This window comes from Coenobita brevimanus, chromosome 86 (genome assembly GCF_032717465.1).
Source record: "Coenobita brevimanus isolate Jiangsu-jjx chromosome 86, ASM3271746v2, whole genome shotgun sequence".
In the NCBI taxonomy this organism is placed as follows: Eukaryota; Metazoa; Arthropoda; class Malacostraca; order Decapoda; family Coenobitidae; genus Coenobita; species Coenobita brevimanus.
This window is the reverse complement of record NC_137039.1, coordinates 25,107,902-25,132,843: the sequence shown is the minus strand read 5'-3', so window position 1 is coordinate 25,132,843 and position 24,942 is coordinate 25,107,902. Positions and strand designations below refer to the sequence as shown.

The window sequence follows — 24,942 nt, the reverse complement described above, 5'->3', positions numbered from 1 at the left end:
ATCCTTGGTCTTCCCCTCCCTCTCCCTCCCTCCACCTCACCTACATACACCCTCTTAGTCAGTCTTTCATTCTCCATTCTCTCCACATGTCCAAATCACCTCAGTGCATTTCTCCTAATCTTCTCAACCACATCCACATCCACCCTACAACATTCCTTCACTTCTTCTTTCGCCAACCTGTTCCTCCATGTCACTCCACATGCTCCTCTCAAGTAACTCATTTCCACTGCTCTCACTCTTGACTTCTTCCCCTCTAGCAAGGTCCATGCCTCGCTTCCATACGTCAAGGTAGGGATCACAATGCTGTCATGCAGTCTATCTGTCTATCTATTGCCAGATGCCTCAATCCCGTTTGGGGTGGCCACAAACAAATTGCCTCCACGTCGTCCTGTCCCCCGCCATTTCACTGCCCTGCTCCCAACTCACACCCCCCTCTCTCATATACATCTCCACCCCATCCCTCCATCTCATCCTCGGCCTCCCCCTCCCTCTTCCCCCCTCCACCTCACTCGCATACACTCTCTTCGTCAGTCTTTCACCCTCCATCCTCTCCACATGGCCAAACCACCTCAGTGTGTTCCTCATAACACTTCCTATCACATCCACATCCACACCACAATGCTCCTTTATATCCTCATTCATCAGCCTGTCTCTCCGTGTGACTCCACAGGCTCGTTTCGTTTTGTTTCGTTTTTAAAGGCTCCAACATGCTTGCATGTGTCGGCCTTGGTCACCTAATGGCGGCTCTCCACGCTGCAGGATCCATTGCAGCCTCCCTGTTCAGTCCCTTAACCCTAAGGTCACACTTAATGACCTCGTCCCATGTCTTTCTCGGTGTACCCCTCATAACCCCACCCCCAATATTAACACTTCTCACCTTCCTCACCCAATTATCATCCCCCATCCTCTCCACATGTCCAAACCACCTCAATCTACCTCTCCTCATCACAACACCAATACACTCCAGTCCCATCCTACCTCTCAACTCTTCCACTGTAAACCCAGCCCCTCCAGGCCTTGGACGCAGGCTCCTCTTAAATAACTCATTTCCACTGCTCTCTTGACTTGTATCTCTCCAACAATGTCCAAGCTTCACTTCCATACGTTAAGAGTTGGTATCACAATACTGTCATGTAGTAACTTTTTCACTTCCATGCTCACTTTCCTGTTTCTTATCACTGCTTTCAAAGAACCAGCAACCTTTCTTCCCTGCTATACCTTTTCAAGCAATTCACCCTCCAAACCTCCATCCTTATTCATCACACTACCCAAGTACTTAAACGTACTCACATTTTCCAATTCCTCACCATCCAACCTCGCTGTCCATTCACTGACTTCACCTCTCTCAAAGACCATCACTTTACTCTTCCCTACATTAACCTTTAGATTCCGTTTCTTGCACACTCTCTCAAACTCATCCACCAAGCCTTGCAGGTCCCCTTCGTCTTCACTCAACAACACAGTATCATCTGCAAACAACAGTACATGGAGTTTCCAAACACTATCCTCTCTCACCAGGGCCACTCCAACATCCACAACCCTACCTTGTACCTCTTTTATTACCCCATCCATGAACAGATTGAACAACCATGGAGACATGACACATCCCTGTTTCAACCCAACCTCCAAAGAGAAAAATTCACTTAGTTCACCATCCACACACACTGCAGCCTTCGCACCATCATACATACTCTTCACAGCATTCAACAACTTTCCATCTACTCCATATATTCTTAATACTTTCCACAATCCTTGTCTATCCACCCTGTCATATGCTTTCTCCAAATCCATGAAAGCCACATACAACTTCTTTCCCTTCTCTAGAAACTTTTCCACTAAAGATTTAAGAATGAATATCTGATCTACACAACCTCTTCCCTTCCTAAAGCCTTCCTGTTCTTCTCCAGCTAATTCCTCTGTTCTTTCTCTAACTCTGTCAATAAGTATCCTACCATACACTTTTCCTATTATACTAAGAAGACAAATGCCCATATGATTACCACACACTTCTTTTTCCCCTTTTCCTTTGTACAGGGGAATAATTATACCTGACTTCCAATCCTCCGGGACTCTACCTTCCTCCCAGGCCAATCTGCACATCTTCCACATCCATTCTACTACTATCTCTCCCCCATGCTTCAGCATTTCACCACACACTCCATCAATTCCTGGGGCTTTCCCCAATTGAACTTTCTTCATTGCTTCCACAACTTCTATCCTACTGATTTCTTCCTGTCTTCTCACCACCCTCCTTCTCCCAGCCATTCCCCAGCCACTTATACTCGCATTACTTCCATCCTGTATGTTCAACAATTCCTTAAAGTGTTCTCTCCATTTGCTTACTCTTTCTCCCTTCTCCACTAGTAATCTACCATTTTTAGCTTTCACTCCCCTGCTAGCCTCACTTCCACCCTGTCTTACTCTCTTCACCTCTTTCCAGAATATTTTCTTACAGTCCCTCCACTTTACACTCAAATTCCTTCCAAATTCCTCATCCACTCTCTTCTTACTCTCTCTTACTAATCTTTTCACCTCTCTCTCTCTTTCTACATATAACTCTCTCTTCCGCCTCTCAACTTCTTCCACACCCCTATTTCTCATCCATTCATTGTATGCTTTCTTCTTTTGTGCCACAGCCTGTCTCACCTCTTCAGTCCACCACGCTGTTCCTTGCACCCCCCTCGGTCTTCTCTTCCTCCCACACACCACATCACATGCTGCACATATTTCTTCTGTAAATATCCTGCACACACCTTCCACGTCCCCCATCTGCTCCAATTCATATTTGCCCAATCGTTCCTCCACTTCTCTCTTATACTCTGCCTTTTTCTCATCCTCTTGTAACCTTTCCACTCTCCTTGCAACTACTCCTTCCTCTCGTCTTTCCCTTCTTCTATTCCTCCATCTTACTTGTATCGTAATTCTGGCCACCACCAAGTAGTGGTCAGAAAGTCCACTCCCCCAACCTCTATAAGCTCTTGCATTCATTACACCTCGTCCCATCCTTTCATCCACACACACATAATCAATCATTGCCTTCCTTTCGTTCAGTTCACCACCCACCCTTCACATCACTCGCCATGTATACCTGTGGATCATTTTATGCCTGAAGAGGGTATTGGCTATCACCAACCCCCTCCCAGCACAAATGTCCATTAACGCACTGCCATTCTCATCTATCTCAGCAGGCACACCCCACTCACCAACTATTCCATCCACCTTCACATTCCCTACTTTACCATTCATATCACCGATCAAAAACACTCTCTCATTCCTTCCAGACTTTTCCATGCACACTTCCACATTTGTCCAGAACTCTTCTCTCACTCTTCTAGCACGATCTTGCGTTGGCGCATACACACACCCAATCGCCCACATTTGTATTCCAACTTTCAACTTTACCCACACAATCCTTGACCCAACTGATCCATACTGTCTTATGCTCTTCTTCCATCTTTTACTCACAACTATACATACTCCTTCCTTTGCCCTCTCATTCTCGCCTACTCCTGCACATATACCCCATCCATACTCCCATTCCCTCACACTTTCTCCTCTCCATTTTGTTTCAGTCATTCCACATACATCCACTTTTGCATCCTCTAGCACCTGGATAATCTCTCTCTCTTTCACCTCATCATTCGCTCCTCTTACATTCCACATAGCCATTACCAAGTCCTTTGTCCGGTCCTGGGTCGTCATCGTTTGGTCAGTCCTTTTCCGAGGCTTCTTGTTTGTTTTTTTAGTTAGTTGTCATGCAGTGACTTCTTTATTTTCATATGCACCTCCCTATTTCTCATCACTTCTTTCAGTGAACCAACAACCTTCCTTCCCTGTTGTACCCTTTTATTCACTTCATCCCCAGTTCCATCCTTACTCATCACACTACCCAAGTACTTGAATGCACTCACATTCTCCATATCCTCACCATCCAACCTCACTGTGCGTTCTGTGACTTCATTCCTCTCAAATACCATAACTTTACTCTTGTTTACATTAACTTTCAGATTCCTCTTCCTACTCTGTCCCAGGTTCATTCACCAAACCTTGCAACTCTCATTCATCTTCATTCAACAATACTGTATCATCATCAAACAGCAACATCGGAATCTTCTACATCTCACCCTCATTCATTTGTTTCACATCATTGTCATTGCACTTCCTCATGAAACATATATGTTGTAACCCATTGCGCCCCTTTTAACCCGCCCCATCCCGACCACTTTTCCACCACTGACTCCCCCCAATCCTGACCATTTTAGGAAAAATTTTTTTTTGGCTCAAATCTTCACTTTTGGTGAGAAACATCGAAAATTCATGGAGAAATCGCTCACCTGAGGTTTAAAATACTCATTACAGGTAGGAGAGCCTCCTTACCTTACTGGGTTTTCAATCAGGCTGGCACCAAAGAAAACGAGTTCTATGGGAGGATAACTATTTCACACCACTCATAAACGGTATTTATTTATTTACTGTTACGAATTTATATGTAGTACAAGAGTACATTGGTTTTCAAGCAGTAATATAGGCATTATAAGCATTGTTTCACTCACTAATACCTGACCTTTTTTTGCCACATTACCTGATCATCATTTCTAACTGTTTCTTCCTCTAATGCTATGTAAAGTTTGTCCTCCACATTGTCATTGATTGGGGAATCACTCTGGCCCTGAATTTCGTACCGTGGCATGACATGGCTATACTGGCCAGGTCACTGATAACAGGTGAATTGCTGAGACAGTGGCATGCAGGGGGTGGGAGGAGGTCATGCTGGGTAAGGCATTGTCTCTGCCTGGCATCTTGTTGAGGAAGGTGTCACGTGTACAGTATACGTACCAAAAATGACTCGCGAAAATTGAAAATTGTGCAAATTAGGGACCTTGCATTTTTTTCGCGTTTATGTACGTCGATGGGATTGGCAGTGACAAAACGTGTGGACGTAAACAAACGTCGACGGGACGCCACGGGTTAACAGACATTGCTCATTATAGTTGATGGAAGTCCGGTGGCTTCATTGTGTCCTTTAAGTCTGATATCCAGGCTACCAAGGTACTGTACACTGAATCAAAGATTTATTGTACAGTATATTGGTGTCGTTGTTGGGTAATCCTGATTTGTCTGGTCAAGCAGACTTATCAGCCACAGGCAAGCAACAGCTCCTGCAGGGCTATCCCCAGCAGTAAACTGATGTTCCCTTGTGGTAGACAGCATGTTTGTGCCACAGTGAGGCACAAGGAAAAGTGTGGAGGTTTGGTTCCCTGATGGATGTCACATTTGCATCTGTCCTCCTACTTAACAGAGGCACCATAGTAAGCTCCCCATCACCACATTACTGTATATGGTTATATACCTACCACCTAGCATTGTAAGTGGTTTCCTGGGTTACATGAAACCATTAGACTTGTCATTCAGCGTCGAGCAACGTGAAGTGGAAAGAAGAGTAATAAAAAGTCACAGGATGGATGGCAGAAATGGGAACTGAAGAGGGCAGAAACAGTGATAAAGGTGAAAGAAGTATGCAACACTGCATCAAGTGAGTGGATGATAGTTACCACCACTTTCTCTATTGCAGAACTGGACATTTCAGCTGAAAGGTGATAATATATGTAATGGAGATTGAAAAAAAGTATTATTGTTTGATATCTGAGACTGGATTCCAAACTTGTGGTACATCATTTATAAAATGTAGACATACCTGTCCAACATATTTTACATTGAATGATAGCAGCCATTCCCATGTTAACTCTTCTTCAGTAAATATCACTATCGTTCATAATATAGGATCCAGAGAGAGAAGAACTCATACTTACTGGTACATGTAAAAGAAGAAACTAGCCAAAGTCTGCCCAGTTGAATGGGTCACACTCTCTTTCACCCACCATACAAGCTCTTGGAATCCTGACTCCATCTCAGAGATATATACATCCACCACACTTGTGCATTTTATACCACCTATCTGGTGACTATCACTTCACGTGAATGGAACTGGGTACCAGACCTTTTCCCATACACTCCTTCATACTGCTAACAAACTTGATCCACTGTTAATGTCCCTAGACTCATAACTCTCCATACCTCCCTTTTGCACATAGCCAGTTACCATAATTATCTATCATTCTTCTTAGCCAGCCATGCCTCATCCCACTCTCCATTCATCCATCCATCATCCAATCCTTTGTTGTCCCCTGAAGAGCATAGGAGCCAAGGACTAGGCAGATGGTCCTGACATTTAAGATGAGAGTGACCAGCCTTACTCTTCCCTGAGTGGCATTACGTGAGCAATAATCCCCAACCATCCCCTGGATATAAACTTTCACCGGCTCAGTCCGATTGGAGCGCAATAATTACCCACTAAACCACCAGGCGCTATAATTTGGTCATATGGTTATCACCCAGCACAGTAAATGGTTACCTGGGTGTACTGGAAACCATTTGGCTTGTCACTCAGCGTAGAGTCACCCATAGGCAAAAAAGGAAGAGGAAAGAATGAAGGAAAGAAAGACAGAAGAGGAAAGAAGGAAGGAGAGGAAAGGGCAGACACCTGAGAGCAGCACTACCTGAAGTGAGTGGATTGTGAGCGCCCCCACCTACCACAATCCCACCTTCCAGCTCACTCATATATACCCTTTTCACCACTCTCTTTACACCCATTCTATCCACATGACCATACCATATAAACAAACTCGTGGCCACAGGCTTCCTTATGCCGTATCTTTAGTAAACCATGTTATTCCTTATCCTGTCCACTTCTACACTCACACACATAGCTCACCTGTCTCATTTCCACTGCTCTTACTCTTGACTTTTCATTTTCATGCCACACCATAGTTTCATACCCATACTGTATGTTAAAGTGATTAGTAAAACTCTTAAGTGTTCTTCATATTCTCAGATCCGACGTGAAATTGGCATTGAAGGAGAAGTTCTGTATCTAGTAAATGGAGATGGGAAAACCATTGGCCTTATCAAGGTCAAAGCTGCTTGGTACATTCTGCTCAGGGCACTACGAGAGAAGGCAGTTTATTGTTTCACTACTGCCAAAAAGAAGCAAGATTGGAGATTAAGTGAACGTATTAGTTCAACTCATAAACGTCTTAAGGAGATTCAAAAATGGCTCAGGTTCTCACAAAAATATCTTACAAGATGGGAGGTAAGATTTTATTTGCATTGTTGCTTGATATTAGATCTTAGCATATTTGTATATCGAATGGTGACAGAGATTGGGGGTTACTTTAACTAGGCTCTCCTGATCAGATTCTGAAATTATTTATTGAGTAATAGATGTAGTTTTATCGGTGTTATGAACAGTTATGGTAGGTGGGGGTGCCCATCATCCACTCACTCAATGTAGAGTGACGCCATATGAGCTCTACACTGAGTGAGAAGCCAAATGGTTTCCTGTACCCAGGAAACCATTTACTATGCTGGGTGGTAACCATATAACTGGGGTTTCTGGTGGGGTTAAGTGTCCCCCAGATTCCCCTAACCAAAATCACTTAATCATGGCAGGCGTTTCAGAGAGCCTCAGAGGGCTGAATACCTGCTCAGGGCCCCAACCAAATGGGCAAACTCGTGTGGCATGTGGAATGAGAGAGGTGTGAATGAGGAGAGCAAGAGGGTAGAAGTGGTGAATGTGTTCAAGAGTGCGAGATATGCTGTGATGGCATTGTGTGAAATGAAGATGAAAGGGTGCAAAGTGGAGGAGTGGGAGGGTGTGAAATGTGTAAAATCGGGAATGAATCGGAGAGGAAGATGTAAGGAAGGAGTTGCTTTGTTGATGAATGAGGTGTGGCAGAGTGGAATGAGAGACTACAAATGTGTCAGCTCAAGGTGTATGTGTGTCAAGTTCATGTATGAGAAGGTGAAAGTGGCTTATGCACCATGTGAGGGACAGGAGTGAGAAAGACAGGTTTTGGGATGAGCTGGGTGAAGTAGTGGGAGTAATGCCCAGGAGCTATAAAGCGATCGCGATGGAGGATATGAACGGAAGAGTAGGCACTGGTCCTGAGGATGACATAATGGGTTGTTACGGAGTACCAGGAGAGAATGATAATGGGAATCGACTAAAGGATATGTTTCAGGAGAGGAGGTTGTACATTTGTAATTCGTATTTCAGACACAGAGATGCACATAAATATACATGGTATAGAGGGAACAGGGATCGTGTTGAAAGAAGCCTGACTGATTACCGTACGGGCTTGTAGAGAGGTCGATGATGGGAATGGTTGCTGATACGAGGACTGTGAGAGGACAGTGTGAAGGTCTGTCAGATCATATGATTGTGGTATGCAGGATCAAGCTGAGAGGAGTGAGGTGGATCAAGAGAGAGAGGAGCAGTCAGGGAGAAAGACTGAAAGTTGAGAAGTTGAGGATCAAAGAAATGGCAGATCATTACAGGACCAAAGTAGAGGATGAGTTAGAATCAGTGAACTGGAATGAATTGGATCTGGACAGCCTTTGGAATGCATATAGGGATTGCTTAGTTAGGAATGCTAAAGCGGTGTGTGGTGTGGCAAGAGTATCGACAAAAAAGAAGGGTACGGCATGGTGGGATGAGGAGTTTAAGAGAGTGGTGGAGGAAAAGAGGAAGAAATGGCTAAAGTGGTTACAGGATAGGGGGTACAGTTGAAATAAGAACTGAGTATATCGAGAGCAAGAAGCATGTAAACAGACTAGTGAAGAGGAAAAAGAAGGAGGTAAATGATGATCTGGGAAGAAAAATGAATGCGAACTACTCTGAAAATAGGAAGTTATTCTGGAAAGAGGTGCAGAAATGTAGAAGTGAAAGTGGAAAGAAATGTGATGGTGTGAAGGATTAAGTCGATAGGTTACTAACCCACAGAGATGAAGTAAAGACCAGATGAAAAGAATATTTTGAAAGCCTGATGAATGGGAATAGAGAGAACAGAGCAGCTGTGAACTTGATTGGTTTTGGGGGTGTGCAGAGAAGGACTGCAGTGCCAGGAGACGTGACACACAGGTGAAGATTGCTGTGAAGTGGCTGAAAAATGGAAATGCAGCTGCGGTTGAAGAGGTGTATGCAGAGATGCTGAAGTGTAGTGTAGAGAGTGGAATGAAGTGCTTGTTGGAGATAGGTAAGAAGGCATGGATGAGTGAAACTGTGCCTGCACACTGGAAAAAGGCTGTGATTGTACCCCTGTACAGAAATAAAGGTGAGCGAAGTGATTGCAAGAATTATCGTGGCAGAAGTAGAGTGTGGTAGGGCAGGTATATGGAAGAATTATTATAGAGAAAGTAAGAGAGATATCAGAAGTCCTAGTGAGTGATGAACAGGGTGGCTTTAGGAGTGGCAGAGGATGTGTGGATCAAGTATTTGTAGTGAGACAGATAGAAGAGAAGGTTTGTGAGAAGGACCATAAGGTGTTTATGGCATTCATGGATCTGCAAAAAGCATATGACATAGTAGACAGAGATGGATTGTGGAAAGTTTTGCGCATGTGTGGTGTGGATGGTAAGCTGCTAGGTGCTGTCAAGAGTTTTTATGATGGTAGCAAAGCATGTGTAAGGGTTAATGGGCATCTAAGTGAATGGTTCACGATCAGTGTCGGCGTGCGACAAGGTTGTGTGATGTCCCCATGGTTGTTCAATATGTATATGGATGGGGAGATGAGAGAAGTAAAAACATGAGTAATGGAGAGAGGGATGGCATTGGTAATGAATGGTGATAGATGGAATATCTCAAATTTGTTGTATGCTGATGATGCAGTACTGCTTGCAAGTACCGGACAAGAACTCAGTAGGTTAGTGCAGAGTTTTGCTGATGTCTGTGAGCATCGTGCCTTGAGAGTAAATGTAAAGAAGAGTAAAGTGATGGTTATTGAGAGAGAAGGTGACTCCCAGTGTGATGTCACAGTGAATGGAGAGAGACTTGATTTGGTGAGAAAGTTCAAATACTTAGGTACAGTGATAGAAAAGAGAGGAAAATGTGCAAAAGAAGTTGAAAGTAGAGTGACACAAGGAAGAACAGTAGCTGGTGCAGTGAAGGCCTTGATAAGAAACAGAGGCTTGAGTGTTGCAGCTGCACGAGGCTTACATGAGGGAGTGTTAGCGCCAACTTTAACATATGGGTGTGAGACTATGGTGTGGCATGAAAATGAAAAGTCAAGAGTAAAAGCAGTGGAAATGGGACTGCTGAGGCATGTATGTGGAGTACAGAGGGTTGATAGGATACAAAATAATGTGATTTGTGAAAGGTGTGGAGTGAGGAAGTCAGTGGACACCAGAATCGAAGAGAGTGTCCTGAGATGGTATGGTCATATGGAAAGAATGGATAATAATAGAGTGGTGAAAAAGGTATACCTGAGCGAATTTGAAGGAGGGAGGAGGCAAGGTAGACCAAAGAGAAAGTGGAGAGATGTGGTGGATGTGTGTTTGAGGAAGAGAGGTTTGGACGTCGGTGAGGCTAGGGAACTGACAAGAGATCGAGCTGGCTGGATGAATGTTGTGAGGATAAGTGTATGATCAGGGATTTTTGCACCCCTTGTGAGCATGGCAGCGTCCGGATTGATTCAGTCGGAAATGTTTGTGTGAAGCTGCAGAATGTGGTGAATGTTTTTAGCGTATCCGGTAGAGCCAGGATTCCGGGGGCTTGAATGATGAGTGAATGGAAGTGTGGCCTATTGGATTGGGCAAGTTTGTGCTGTCTGGACATTGCTACTCCACACCCTGCCCTTGGGTGGGAAAGGAGGTCCAGATGATGATGATGATGAATGATTATGCTGTTCTTTAATGTAGATATATGAAATAGCAGGCTTTATGTTGGAGAACAAATTTATACTTTGAGGTTTTGTCAGACAAATATTTCATGTACTTTCTGAAAGATCTGGTTCTACCTCAGCCCAGTAAAAGAATCTGTGGTTATCCATCCATCCATCATCCAATCTTACATTGCCCCATGAGGAGCATAGGAGCCCGGGGCTAGGCAGTTGGTTCCAACATTAAAGATGAGAGTGACCAGCCTCATTCATCACTGAGTGGCATTACATGAGCAGTCAACCCCAACCACCTATTGGATATAAACCTTCACCTGCTCAATCCAACTGGAGCACAACAATTACCCATTAAACCACCAGGCGCCAAAATTTGGTTATATGGTTACCACCCAGCGTTGTAAATGGTTTCCTGTACACCAGGAAACCATTTGGCTTGTCACTCAGTGTAGAGTCACCCACTGGCAGAAGGAAGAGGAAAGAATAAAGGAAGGAAAGACAGAAGAGGGAGTGTAAAGTCAACCGTAGGCAGAAGGACAAGGAACGAATTAAGGAAAGACAGAAGAGGATGGAAGGAAAGAAGGATGGAGGAGAGGAAAGGGCAGACACCCGAGAGCAGCACTACATCAAGTGAGTGAATGGTGAGCGCCCTCACCTACCACTCAATCTGTGATTAACCAGAATAAAATAACCCTCCAAATATTTTATAAATGTCGGGATATTTTTAAGCAGGGGTGAGAAAGAATGTGGAGGTGCAAATGGTTATTTAAGGGAGTTTGAAGGTGGGAAGAGATGTGGTAGGCTAAGAAGACATTGTATAGACATAGTAAATAAATGTGAAAGAAAACCAGGTGCTGTTTATGGTGGTTGATGAGGCATGGGACCTGACAGTGCATCAAGCTGTGTGGAAGAAATTTGTATGGAGTGTATGTGGCAAAGGTTTGGCATTCCTGCAAATCCAGTTATGTGATAATCATGGGAGTGACTGTAAATGCTTGGTACTGTGAAGTGCATAAGTGCTGGTGTTTATCCCTGTGAGGTGGAGTGAGGATTCCTTGGCCTTAAATGGTGGGTGAATGAGTGAGTGAGTGGTCCATTTGAAAGGGCAGACTTTTGAGAGTTTTCCCTGTTTCAGGTTATATCTCCGTCTTTGGACCCCACCTCACCTCATCCATAGATGGGAAAAGAGGTCAGGATGATCATGATAATGATATGTGCAAGAACTGACTCTCATGGAGCCTTCTGTTTATTTTGACAATATCAGTAAGCAGATGTTAGTAATTGTTTTTGTTGTTGCTTAACCTTGGTATGCCTGGCTGAGCAGGCTTATCAACCAAAGGTAAACAGCTGCCCTTCTGGGATTGTCTCGTAGGTTCCACTCACTGTTGATATTGTGTCTCCAACACACTGTGGTATATGCTGTGCAGTGCTTCATTATGTGGGTTATGTTGTCTGGACCTTTTCCACAAGCGGAGCACATGTCGTCTGTGATTCCATCTAACATGACTCTAAGCTGGTAGCTGAGGAGGGCTGGATGGTGTCTTGATCTAAGCATAGCTAGGACATCTCTAATGAATGAATGTTGGGAAGGGGGACTTGTAGTAGTGTTCCTAATGAAGTGTTCATACCCCGATTTACGATGCATTGATAAGCGACGATTGTTGTAGTAGGGTTCCTATCGAGGTGTTGCACACCCATACCCCGATTTACGATGCATCAATAACCGATGATTTGCTAGACTAAAAATAAATAGGGGAGCATTTCCACAATCCGAATGGCTGTTGCCTCGCTAGACCAACACCCCACCGCTCCCTAGGTTTGAAACGCCCATGTCCAAACCACCGCCATGCCAGCGGCTGAGCCAGGCCAACACTCCCAGGCAAAGCTGAGCCAGCACCACACTCCCTGGCAACAGCATAGAGGGAGAACGTTCTTTTTGTTCATAGACTTTTTGTTTGTCATCATTAAATTGCCATAGCATGTGTGAGTGAAGGAGTGAGAGAATGAGTGAGTGAGCAAGTGAGTGAGATGGAGTCGGGGTGGGGGGGTAATAGGGCAGTTTGGCTTTCTTACCTCCCTCCCTGCTCCAGAACCCACCCCAACTCGTGCTTGTCTCCCACCCTGTACCCCTGCCCTCCCCTTTCCTCTTTCCTTTCTCACCCTCACTTGTCTCCCTCCCCACCTTCCCCCACCCCTGCATGTCTCCCTCCCCATCTCCCTGCCCTCCCCCGCCCTCATGTAGCTCACTGCCTATCAGTTGCCTTCCCACCACCTCACCTTCCTGCATGTGATGTTCGCTGTCCCATTTTTTTTTAGCGATAATACTTTATGAGGGTAATAACATTGCCTGTGGTGTCAGTCTTTGTTGATTGAGTAAGGTATATGAGAGTTTGGGTTTGGGCCTGGACTGCATCTCTGGCTTTTCTTCAAAATCTTGTGGGGAAATTGCTTCAGTGTCTGACATACCCGCTGACCGAACACTCCCACTGGTACACAACACTGCCAGAAATCGGGGTATAGGTGTACTGCCCTGCACATTAAATGAGTATGTAAGTGTTTCTTCATAGCTAGTCCTGAAATGTTTGAAGATGGCATATTGTTAAAGAGGGTCTGGTAATGTTTGTGTGATGATTGTTTTATGTATTTAGTTGTGTTGTATGGCTCTTTCATGTAATATCAAGGGTGTTGTGAGTTGGCATAGGCTGCTGCATAGAACTGTGTGCCTCTTATATCAAGACATCTTTAACAGTTAGGACTTTAGTTTCAAAGAGAAAGTGAGCTGTGGGAGTGGTTTTGGTGCAACAGTAATGATACAGAAGGCATTGTTCTGTATGGTCTGCAAGATGTTGCAGTGGGTGTTGGATAAGATGGGTACCATGCTAGGGAGGCTGGAAAATCAGTAATCTTATATATTGTTTGTGGAGCAGGAAAAGTGGTTCATTTTGTTGCCCAAAGTGCTCCCCCAGGTGCAGTCTGAAGTAATAGTGCCTCTCGAATTTTATATATGGCCCTTGAAGGTGAGTCCAGAGTCATCTGTTATCCCAAGGATCTTAAAGGAAGGGATGGGTGGCACAAGTACATTGTTAAGTGTGATGTTAAGGAAGTACTGTACCTGTACTTGTGCCTGTTGCTGATGATGAGTGTGTTGGTGGATTTGACAGGAATGACAGACAGCCTGTTGCCCTTGCCCCATTCCTGAAGTATGTCAATGTAGTCTTGTTGCAGCATACAGACTGCGTCTGCAGTGTCGTGCGAGGTTGCATTGTTAATGTTTGCATATTTGGCAGTGTATGTGGGCAGTTGAGGTGTAGGAGTATCATGCATGTATAGGTTGAAAAGAATGGGTAAAGATTGGAGCTCTTGGAGTGTAGCATGTGCTTACCTGCCAGGTAAGTAGTTGGTGAGGTAGCATTTTGTGTTGCTCTGCATGTTTATATTGTAGATTTTGGTGATTCATTTGCATTGCTGAATGGCATCAAAGGTTTTATTAAATTCTGTTGCTGTAAGAACAGTCTGTTTTTCAGGTTGTTGATAATTTATGCTATTAGATATGTTTTGTGTGATGTTGGTTCATAAGGTGTTTGTAGAGTGTAGTGCTGAATAGCTGTGTTGTTATACTTTTTTTTTTTTTTTTTTTTTTTTTTTTTTTTAAAGGTTGGCTTAAAGCTGCTCTCTCTCACTGTTAAACACTCATTTTTAACAATAGATTAACATGAAGATTTGATGGTAGTAATAATAAAAGAGTGCTTTTGAAATGATGTAGAGCTGTAGCATTGTCTTTTTCTGCCACTAAGCTACATGAAGTAAGTTGCAGAAGGACAGACATGTAGCTGAAAGAACTGCAGTAGTACTGTAGGTGTTTGGCCAGCAGCAGCCCTAAGAAGTAGTATAGAAGTAACATGTGGCTTCAGACTTGATGGTTGGCTTCACGTTTATCATTCTTATTCAAGGAACTTATGGCTGGAGTCTTGTTATGTAAGATATTTGATGGATAAGCAGATGACCACTAAGTTGATATGCTCTCATAAAACAGCACTTGAGATTAGTATGGACTCACTTTTCCTCAGCATTCCTACATGGATGCTAGGTTTTAGGGTAAGGTAGACTACTCTCAGATGGTCACTTAGTTGACAATATACTGTAGTTGGAAAAATAAAAAAATAATTGAATAGTTGATCTTCAGGTTTTCTGTTGTAAACACTATAATTTGATGATCTGAATTCATTGCATCTTGTTATAGAAATAAATTCATGTACAGTAAATAGGTGAGAGCATGAAAGAGTGGGAGTTTCGTTCTGTTTTGTTTTTTTAGGCTCCAACATGCTTACATGCATTGGCCTTGGTCACCTAATGGCGGCTCTCCATGCTGCTCGATCTGTGGCAGTCTCCTTGTGCAGTCCCTCAACCCTGAGGTGACACATAACACGTTTTTCTCGGTCTACCCCTCGCAACCCCACCCCCAATATTAACGCTTCTCACCTTCTGCATCGAGTTATCATCACCCATCCTCATCACTTGCCCAAACCATCTCAATCTGCCTCTCCTCATCACAACACCAATATACTCTAGTCCCATCCTACCTCTCAACTCTTCCATCGCAAACCCAGCCCCCCAGGCCATGCACACAGGGATGCACTGCACATCCACCTAATCATTGTCATTTCTGTACTTTTGAGCCTGCGAATATCCTCTTCCTTTACTGCCCAGGTCTCATTACTGTACCATACATCAATACACTCCTAACACAAGCTGCACACAAAGACCCCTTAGCACGTAGGGAGAGTCCTCTCAATGTCAGAAGAGGCAACAGCTCCCAGAACTTCATCTAACCATTTCTCACTCTAGCTACAAAGCTAGCTCCAGCCCCACCCCCAGCACATAACATGTCTCCCAAATAATATAACTCTTCCACACACTGAAGAGACTCACCAGCAATTTCAATCCTTTCACTCCTGACAATCTCCACCTGCTCTCCCCGACACGCTGCACACATAAAATCTGCATTTTCTCACAGTCTACCTCTAATACCACTACATCTCTTGTGCACCCATTTATCATAAGCACTGCACAAGATGGAAGTACTTCCCACGCCCTTGTGGTAAATTGCACATGGCCACCCTCCCTCTTCTTTTATTGTACAGCTACCAACCCTGAATATCATCACTTTCGTTTTATGTGCATGTACCCTTAAGCCCTTGTGCCCCATACCACTTTACAAATCTTTCCTCCGTCTCCCTTTCATTCTCTGCAACCAACACCAAATCATCAGCATACAACATCTCCCACAGGAGTCCATTTCTGAAGTCACATGAGAGGGCTTCAAGTACTACGATAAACAACAAGGGACTCAAAACTGACCCCTGATGCACACCAACGTTCACGGAAAACTCATCACTCAACTCTCCATTCACTCTTACCTGGGTGCGAACACCCACATACATGGCCATAACCACCCTAACCAGCCACTCATCCAACCCAAGTATGGATGGGATATATGTGTGGGAGTAGATGAGAATGAGAGGGCAAAAGAAGGAGCGTGTATTGTTGTGAGTAACAGATGGAAGGAGAGTATAAGAAAATATGGATCAGTTGGCTCAAGGATTATGTGGGTAAGATTGAAAGTTGGACTGCAAATGTGGGCAGTTGTGTGCATGTATGTGCCAACGAGAGATCGTGCTCGCAGAGTGAGAAAAGAGTTCTGGACAAACGTTGAAGCGTGCATGGAAGAGTTTGAAAGGAATGAGAGAGTGTTTTTGATTGGAGATATGAATGGAAAAGTAGGGAATGTGAAGGTGGATAGAGTAGTTGGTGAGTGGGATGTGCCTGCAGAGATGCATGAGAATGGCAGTGCTTTAGTGGACATTTGTGCTGGGAGGGGGTTAGTTATAGCTAATACTCTCTTCATGCACAAAATGATCCATAGATATATGTGGTGAGTGATGAGAAGGGTGGGTGGTGAACTGAATGAACGGAAGGCAATGATTGATTAAGTGGATGTGTGGATGAAAGGATGAGAAGGTGTGTAATGGATGGAAGAGCATATAGGGGCTGGGGGAGTGGACTTTCTGAACACCACTTGGTGGTGATCAGAATCAAAGTCCAAATGAAATGGAGAAATAGAAGAAGGGAAGGACAGAAGGAAGTAGTTCATGCAAGGAGGGTGGAAAGGTTACAAGAGGATGGGAAAAAGGCAGAATATAAGAGGGAAGGGGAGGAGCGATTGGGCAAATATGGATTCGAGCAAATGGGGAACGTGGAAGGTGTGTACAAGATATTCACAGAAGAAATCTGTGCAACATGTGAGGTGGTGTGTGGGGTGAAGGGAAGACAAAAGTGGGTGCAGGGAACAGCATGGTGGAATGAAAAGGTGAGAGAGGCAGTGGCACAAAAGAAGAAAGCATATAGTGAGTGGATGAGAAACAGGGGCATGGAAGAAGTTGGGAGAAAGAAGAGAGAGGTGAAAAAATTAGTAAGAGAGTGGATGAGGAATTTGAGTGTAAAGTGGAGAGAATGTAAGAAAATACTGTATTCTGGAACGAGGTAAAGAGAGTTAGGCATGGTGCCAAAGAAGTTAGTTGGGGAGTGAAAGATAAAAATGGTAGATTGCTAATGGAGAAGGGAGAAGATGTGAGCAGATGGAGAGAACTCCTTAAGGAACTGTTTAACATGGAGAATGAAAGTAATATAAGTGATTGGGGAATGGCTAGGAGAAGGAGGGATGTGAGAAGAGAGGAAGAAATGTGTAGGATGGAAGCTGTGGCAGCAATAAAGAAAGTTAAAATGGGGAAGGCCCCAGGAATTGATGGAGTGTGTGGTGAAATGCTAAAGCATGGGGGAGAGATAGTAGTAGAATGGATGTAGAAGATGTGCAGATTGTCCTGGGAGGAAGGTAGAGTCCCAGAGTATTGGAAATCGGGTATAATTATTCCCTTGTGCAAAGGAAAAGGGGAAAAAGAAGTGTGTAGTAATCATAGGGACATTTGTCTTCTTAATGTAGTAGGAAAAGTATTTGGTAGGGTACTTATTGGCAGAGTTAGGGAAATAACAGAGGAATTAGTTGGAGAAGAACAGGGAGGTTTTAGGAAGGGAAGAGCTTATGTAGATCAGATATTCATTCTAAGATCTTTGGTGGAAAAGTTTCTAGAGAAGAGAAAGAAGTTGTATGTGGCCTTCATGGATTTGGAGAAAGCATGTGGTGGGGTGGATAGACAAGGATTGTGGAAAATATTAAGAATATGTGGAGTAGATGGGAAGTTGTTGAAGGCCGTGAAGAGTATGTATGAGAGTGCTAAGGCTGCAATGTGTGTAGATAGTGAACTGAGTGAATTTTTCTACTTGAAGGTTGGATTGAAGCAAGGATGTGTCATGTCTCCATGGTTGCTCAAGTTGTATAAGGATAGGGTTATAAAAGATATACAAGGTAGGGCAGTGGATGGTGGAGCAGCCTTATTGAGAGAGGGCAGTGTTTGGAAACTCCCTGTACTATTGTTTGCAGATGATTCTGTGTTGTTAAGTGAAGACAAAGGGGAGCATCAAGGCTTGGTGGATGAGTTTGGAAGTGTGTGTAAGAAATGGAATCTAAAGGTGAATGTAGGGAAGAGTAAAGTTATGGTCTTCGAGCGAAGTGAAGTCCATGAATGTATAGTGAGGTTGGATGAGGAGAAAATGGAAAATTTGACTGCATTAAAGTACTTGGGTTGTGTGATGAGTAAGGATGGATGTTTAGACAGTGAAGTGCTTGAAAGGGTACAACAAGGAAGAAAGGTTGCTGGTTCCTTGAAAGCAGTGATAAGGAACAGGGTAGTGACCATGGAAGTGTAAAAGTTACTACATGACAGAATTGTGATACCAACTGTAACATATGGAAGTGACTCTTGGACCTTGTTGGAGGGACAGAAGTCAAGAGTAAGAGCAGTGGAAATGAGTTATTTTAGAGGAGCATGTGGAGTCACATGGAGAGGCAGACTGACAAATGAGGAAGTGAAGGAGCATTGTGGTGTGGATGTGGATGTGATAGGAAGCATCAGGAGAAACACATTGAGGTGGTTTGGCCATGTGGAGAGGATGGAGAGTGAGAGACTGACAAAGAGAGTGTACGTGAGTGAGGTGGAGGGGGCGAGAGGGAGGGGGAGGCCAAGGATGAGGTGGAGGGATGGAGTGGAGAGGTATATGAGAGAGGGGTGTGTGAGCTGGGAGCAGGGCAATGAAATGGACAGGGCAACTGGGAGGCGATTTGTTTGTGGCCACCCCTTACGGGATTAAGGCATCTGACAATAGATAGATAGGTAGACATAGTTGATATTGGTATTATCACCATCCATCTAAATGAGAATAACCAGAAAAAGTTATTGGGTGTAAACAGTATAGTAAGAAGTGAAATACAGTTACTGGTTTGTGCAAGTGACGTAAATTTGGCCGACTAAATTTCATTCCAGCCTGGTGACACTGTATTATTGAAGTAGGTAATACCTAGACCAAATTATGTATCCTAGCATTATATGTATATCTAATTTTAATATAGAAAGAAGATTCAGACTTTATGTATTGCTTACTGGCCTAGTCTTAGCTAAGGTCAATTAAATTTGTTTTCCTCTTTATGGTATGATCAATTTTTTAAAATATGTAGCATGCTTGGGAAAAAGATTTTTTTTTTTTCTAATCCAGATTCATTAATAGTAACTTAAAAGAATCAAAGTGCCGTATTCATGTCGACATTGCTTCACAGTTTAACATGTCTATTTTCAACAACACCTCACAATACACTCTCATCCCACACCAGGCAAACCTCATCATAGCCTCCCAGACATCACATTTTGTTCACCAACATCTGCACTTAAGACCACCAGGTGAACAGAACCCAAACTCACCACAGATAATTTCCCCATTTGTATCATTATATAAACACAATCCAAGCCTGAGTGATCACACGTTACATACACAAACTACAAGAAAGTAGACTGGACAGAATTCACTTCAGCACACTAAATAATTCACCCATCACCAACATTAACAGGCACATTACAAAATTCAACATCATACTCAGTGCAGACAAACACAACCTACCATGAGGCAACAGAAGACATTACAGTCCAAATTTTTACACTAGAGATTGCCTTCCTTATGAGACAGTACAACAGACTTAAACACAACTCACCACTCCCTCACACAAGATGCCATCACAAGACTAGTAAACTAAGCAACAACATCAACATCAGAATTAGCACAAAAGAAATGGAAAACTGGAAGACCTTAGTAACAACATGTTATCACTCCACTGAGACCTCTCAGCTCTACAAAATACTTCACAGTATCAGTATATCACAAATGTGCACTTCCAAGACCCATGCTGCCATCACTTCCAGGATGCAACACATCCTTCCCTTCAAAGAACAAGCAAACATACTCATAAATTACGATGTAAACATATCACATAACACCAACATGCTCTGTGTGTAAAAGACAACCCTGCCGACATAGGCAGTCCTTTCAACTCAGCACGGTACAATCCCCTTCACTCCAGAACAGACATATAACATTTTAAAGAAAACAAAGAACTCTACAAACATACAGCCAGATGATGTCAACAACCTACACCTGAAACATTTAGGACCACAATGCATCCATGTCCTCACAAACATCAGCCATTACTCATCCGCACACTGTAACATTGCCATTATTTTGAAACATAAAACAATCTTCAGTGTTCTTAAACCACACAGACTCAACAGTCCCTTCTTCATACAGACCCCAAACACTACTTAGCCCACTGTCCAAAATAACTGAATGCCTCTTGCTCCATAACAACATGGATTCAGAGCACCTCACACAACAAGCACCTTATTGACTAATCTCATGCAACAAGCATGGAACAGAATCAGCTCCATGACACCTGCTCAGTATACACTTTCACATCATCATCATCATCATCATATCCTGTGTTGCCCCATGAGAAGAGTAGGAGCCCGGGGCAAGGCAAGTTGGTCCTGATATTTAAGATGAGAGTGACCAGCCTGACTCATCCCTGAATGGCATTGCATGAGAAATAAACCCCAACCACCCCTTGGATATAAACCTACACAGGCGCAATCCGACTGGAGCGCCCTAATTACCCACTGAACCACCAGGTGCCATAATTTGGTTTTATGGTTACCACCCAGCATAGTAAATGGTTGCTTACTGTACAGGAAACCATTTGACTTGTCACTTAGTGTAGGGTCATCCTTAGACAGATGGAAGAGGAAAGAATGAAGGAAAGAAAGACAGAAGAGAAAGGAAGGGAAGAAGGAGGGAAGAGAGGAAAGGTAGTCTCCCGAGAGCAGCACTACGTTGAGTGATTGGTTGGTGAGTGCCACCACCTCCCACTTAATACACTTTCACAACAATAGATATTAGTAAAGCCTTCGATACCATCCCATGACACAAATTAATCACCAAGATATGCAACACATATATTGATAACAACAAATGTTGGCATGCCAACTATTTATCTAGTAGACAAGCACATTTTACATTCCGAGGCAAGTCATCACGAACATGAGATTTCCCTAACAGAGTTCCACAGGGCTCTGTTCACTGACCCACACTCATCAACCTATACATGCATGATATTCCCACACCCAAACCACCCACAAGCATTGCTTTATATGCACTTGACGCCACCATGACAAAAACACACCACATTGCAGACACAGCCTACATGCTACAACAGGACGTCAACACAGTGCAGACTTGGTTTAGGACAACAGGCTGAAGATTGCCCAAGCCAAATCCACCACCACACTCATCACCAACAGTAAAATGAACACAGGTACTCCCCTCACATCACAGTTAACAATGTGTGCCACACACACCTTCCTTTAAGATCCTTGGAGCAACATGTGACACCAGACTCACCTTCAAGAACCATGTGCAAGAAATCAAAAGGCTATGTACTCCAGGCTCAGTGCACTCGGTGAAACTACAGGGCCAGACCAGTAAACACTAAATTGGAATAATTATCTCCAAACACTTGATCACAAACAGGAGCAAACTCTGCAAAACATTAAACAGCATCACACTCTCCAACAGCAGCACTACACAATTAAATGCTGCCATCACAACAACAGACACCATATCCTCAAACAAGCAACAAGCAAACCCTCTCATCAATCACTTTTCATACGTCAGTCATCTAAACCCCCATCGGGACGACTGACATGTCATCCGATGCAAGAGACAGTTCCCCACAGACCCAGACTTCGTACCCTTCACTTACATCCAGACGAAGCATATCATTAGCACCCTTAACCCCTTAACCGCGGGGCGTCACTTTCGTGACGCTTGGGAGCAAGGGATCATACCGCGGGGCGTCGCTTTTGTGATTCTGTGTTATTTTGAATTCACCCGGGCTTCCAAGTGGGGGCTTGTATCATCTATCAGTACTGCCAATGTCCAACACTAGTCAGCACTCCTAATCTCATCTGTACTCCCATCCATTGTTGACAATTTAGCCATTTCTCCCCGTTCTTGACTCCCCTCCCTACCCCCCCTCCATTACCCTATCCTCTCGCCTGCCCGGCCGTGCTACGCTAAGTAAATCTTCCCTGGAATTTTTCACTGATTTCATCCATTGAAATAAGCCCTATGTCGTATTCTTATACCAAATAATATATACAAGAAAGAAATAAGGTAAGTGAGAGTGCCATACACCTGGAATTGGCTAATTATCACCTGACAACACCTCACGTGCACTCGTTCGCTAATTTTCGCTGTTTTTTTCCCCTTGAAATATGCCGTATAATCTGTTTTCGTAATAAATATACATGTATGGAGGGAAGGGAGAAGCCTAAGTGATATTTACATTCCCCTGGAACTACCTAATTTATAATGTATTGTCTAGATTTCCTGCCAATCATATCAGTGCTAGACAAAGCTGTTTCAAGATTTAACATTGGTAACTCTGAATATATATCTCGTAAGTAGGCCTCTAATCTATTTTCGTAATAAATATACATGTAAGGAGGGAAGGGAGAAGCCTAAGTGATATTTACATTCACCTGGAACTACCAAATTTATAATGTATTGTCTAGGTTTCCTGCCAATCATATCAGTGCTAGACTTAGCTGTTTCAAGAACCAATATTGGTAACTCTGAATAACCCCTAAACAGGCCTCCACGCAGGCCCTCCGTTATCAGTTTACTCTCATCTTCCGAAGCGAGGGTACGTATGTTTCTTCTTGCTGACTTCAAGGCCTTTTTTCACCCCCATGCAAATGGCCCTGTGACCTTTACCCCCTACTAAACCTCGTGTGGAAAGAGGTAAAGGGCTGACAATTGATAAAAGAGTGACTACGATCTTTCTGTTGAGTAAAACAGTGCAAGTGGAATTGCAAATAATGTGTAAATAATGTGTAAACAGCAAGTGAAAGTAATGAATGTAAATATACGTGAACAATGGAAAATAGTTTTATAAGTTATTTCAAGTGACAGTGCACAACACAGTGTAAATAAAATAGAAATGTAAATAACGTAAATAAAATAGAGAACGTAAATAGAAATGTAAATGAGTAGTATTATAAGAATACAAGTATATACCCTAGGAGTAATGAAAGTGAAAGTTTCACTCTAGCATGTCTGAATGCTATGAGTTATGAGAGTGAAGATGAAAGTGACATTCACTCTCAATGCCAGTATACAGGACGAGAAAGTGAATGCTACGTATTTTACTGAAAGAAATTGAATCCCTACAGTGACAATAAACTAATACTACTGAAGGAAACTTATGGATAAAGACTGTAGATATATATAAGTGTTATATAGTAATAGAAATATAAAGTGTGAGGGGTTTTATGAATAATAAATGACAGAGTAACAAAAGCGAACTAGTGCCAGTGTGACGATCAGACGCGCTCGTAATTTCCATTGCTTTCACAGTGTTTTTTTTTTTTTGAGTATGGATCCCAAACTACTTGAAAATTGTAGAATAGTGTTTATAGTGTTTGTATCTGGCTGTGGTAATCATATTACGGGTTGTCGGGAAGTGTAAAGTGGAGACTTCGTTACCCTACTTCAGAGGTCTCCACAAGTCCTACGGTAACCGACAAAGGCTCAACAATCATTCCAGGAGAAAGCTGAAGGTATGTGCCATAAGCATATATAATTTTATTATTCTAGGACTAATAACTGATTTTTGGCAAATATTTTTTGAGAGTCTGTCGGAGCCCAAATAACCCCGCGGCACACGCAAGTCACTGGTAAACAAGCCCGCGGTGTAGGGGTTAAGCACTCATCTGCTTCTGGCCCAGACAACATAAGCAACATACACCTTAAACATCTTGGACCATAAGGCATACAAGCACCCACCAACATATCAAACTACATCTACTCACAACATAATACCCAACATCAGGAAACATGGAACAATCATCACTATCCCCAAACCCAACAAAGACCCTATGTTACCTTCCCTACACCGCCGCATCCCACTCCTCTGCACTCCCTCCAACGTCACTGAATGACTGTTAATATGATTAGTAACACCTCACATCCCCCTAGCCCCATCACAACATGATTATAGCTGCTACAGTCCACAAACACTCTTCTTACAGACCTTACACAAAAAGTTTTTGATGACATCAAATCAGCCAGGACATCACACAGAACACTCCTATACAGTAATCCTTCATTTATCCGGACGTAATAGAGCCAAAGGCATGTCCGGGTAGTGGCAACATCCGGATATTGAACACTGTTCACCTACTGTACCCAACCTCTAACCTATACCAATCTATTTGTACAGTACCAGTGCTTAATTTGACAGAGTTTTCTGGTCATTAAGGCATATTTAGACATCAAAAGACACATAGGAATATCCAAAATAATGCTAAACACCAAGAAAACCATGCAGAAAAAACACTGAAAACAAAAAACACTCCACTTATCCACTACTGTATGTATGGTACCCCCCCTTGTTGGCTGTGTTTTCTGGTCATTCTACCATATTTTGATGTCAAAAGATACATAGGGTTATCCAAAATAATTTTCAGTACCAAAAAAAACATGCAAAAAACTTTGAAAACCAAAAATCACCCCGCCTATACACTACTGTATGTACAACACCCCTCCTAATTTTGGCACCGTTTTCAGCTCAATCTGCCATATTTAGACATCAAAACACACATAGGAATATCCAAAGTAATGCTAAACACCAAGAAAACTGTGGGAAAAGAAAAAC

At 43.1% G+C, this 24,942-nt stretch overlaps 1 protein-coding gene across 1 annotated transcript in view; it reads left to right on the top strand.

The window, feature by feature from the left end:
- Positions 1–24,942, top strand: part of LOC145410739 (uncharacterized) — a 256,684-nt gene that overhangs the window by 185,209 nt on the left and 46,533 nt on the right. The window contains exon 7 of the mRNA XM_080280844.1: positions 6,893–7,150. Within this exon, the coding sequence (XP_080136970.1) occupies positions 6,893–7,150 (258 nt within the window). The remainder of the gene's footprint in view (positions 1–6,892; positions 7,151–24,942) is intronic.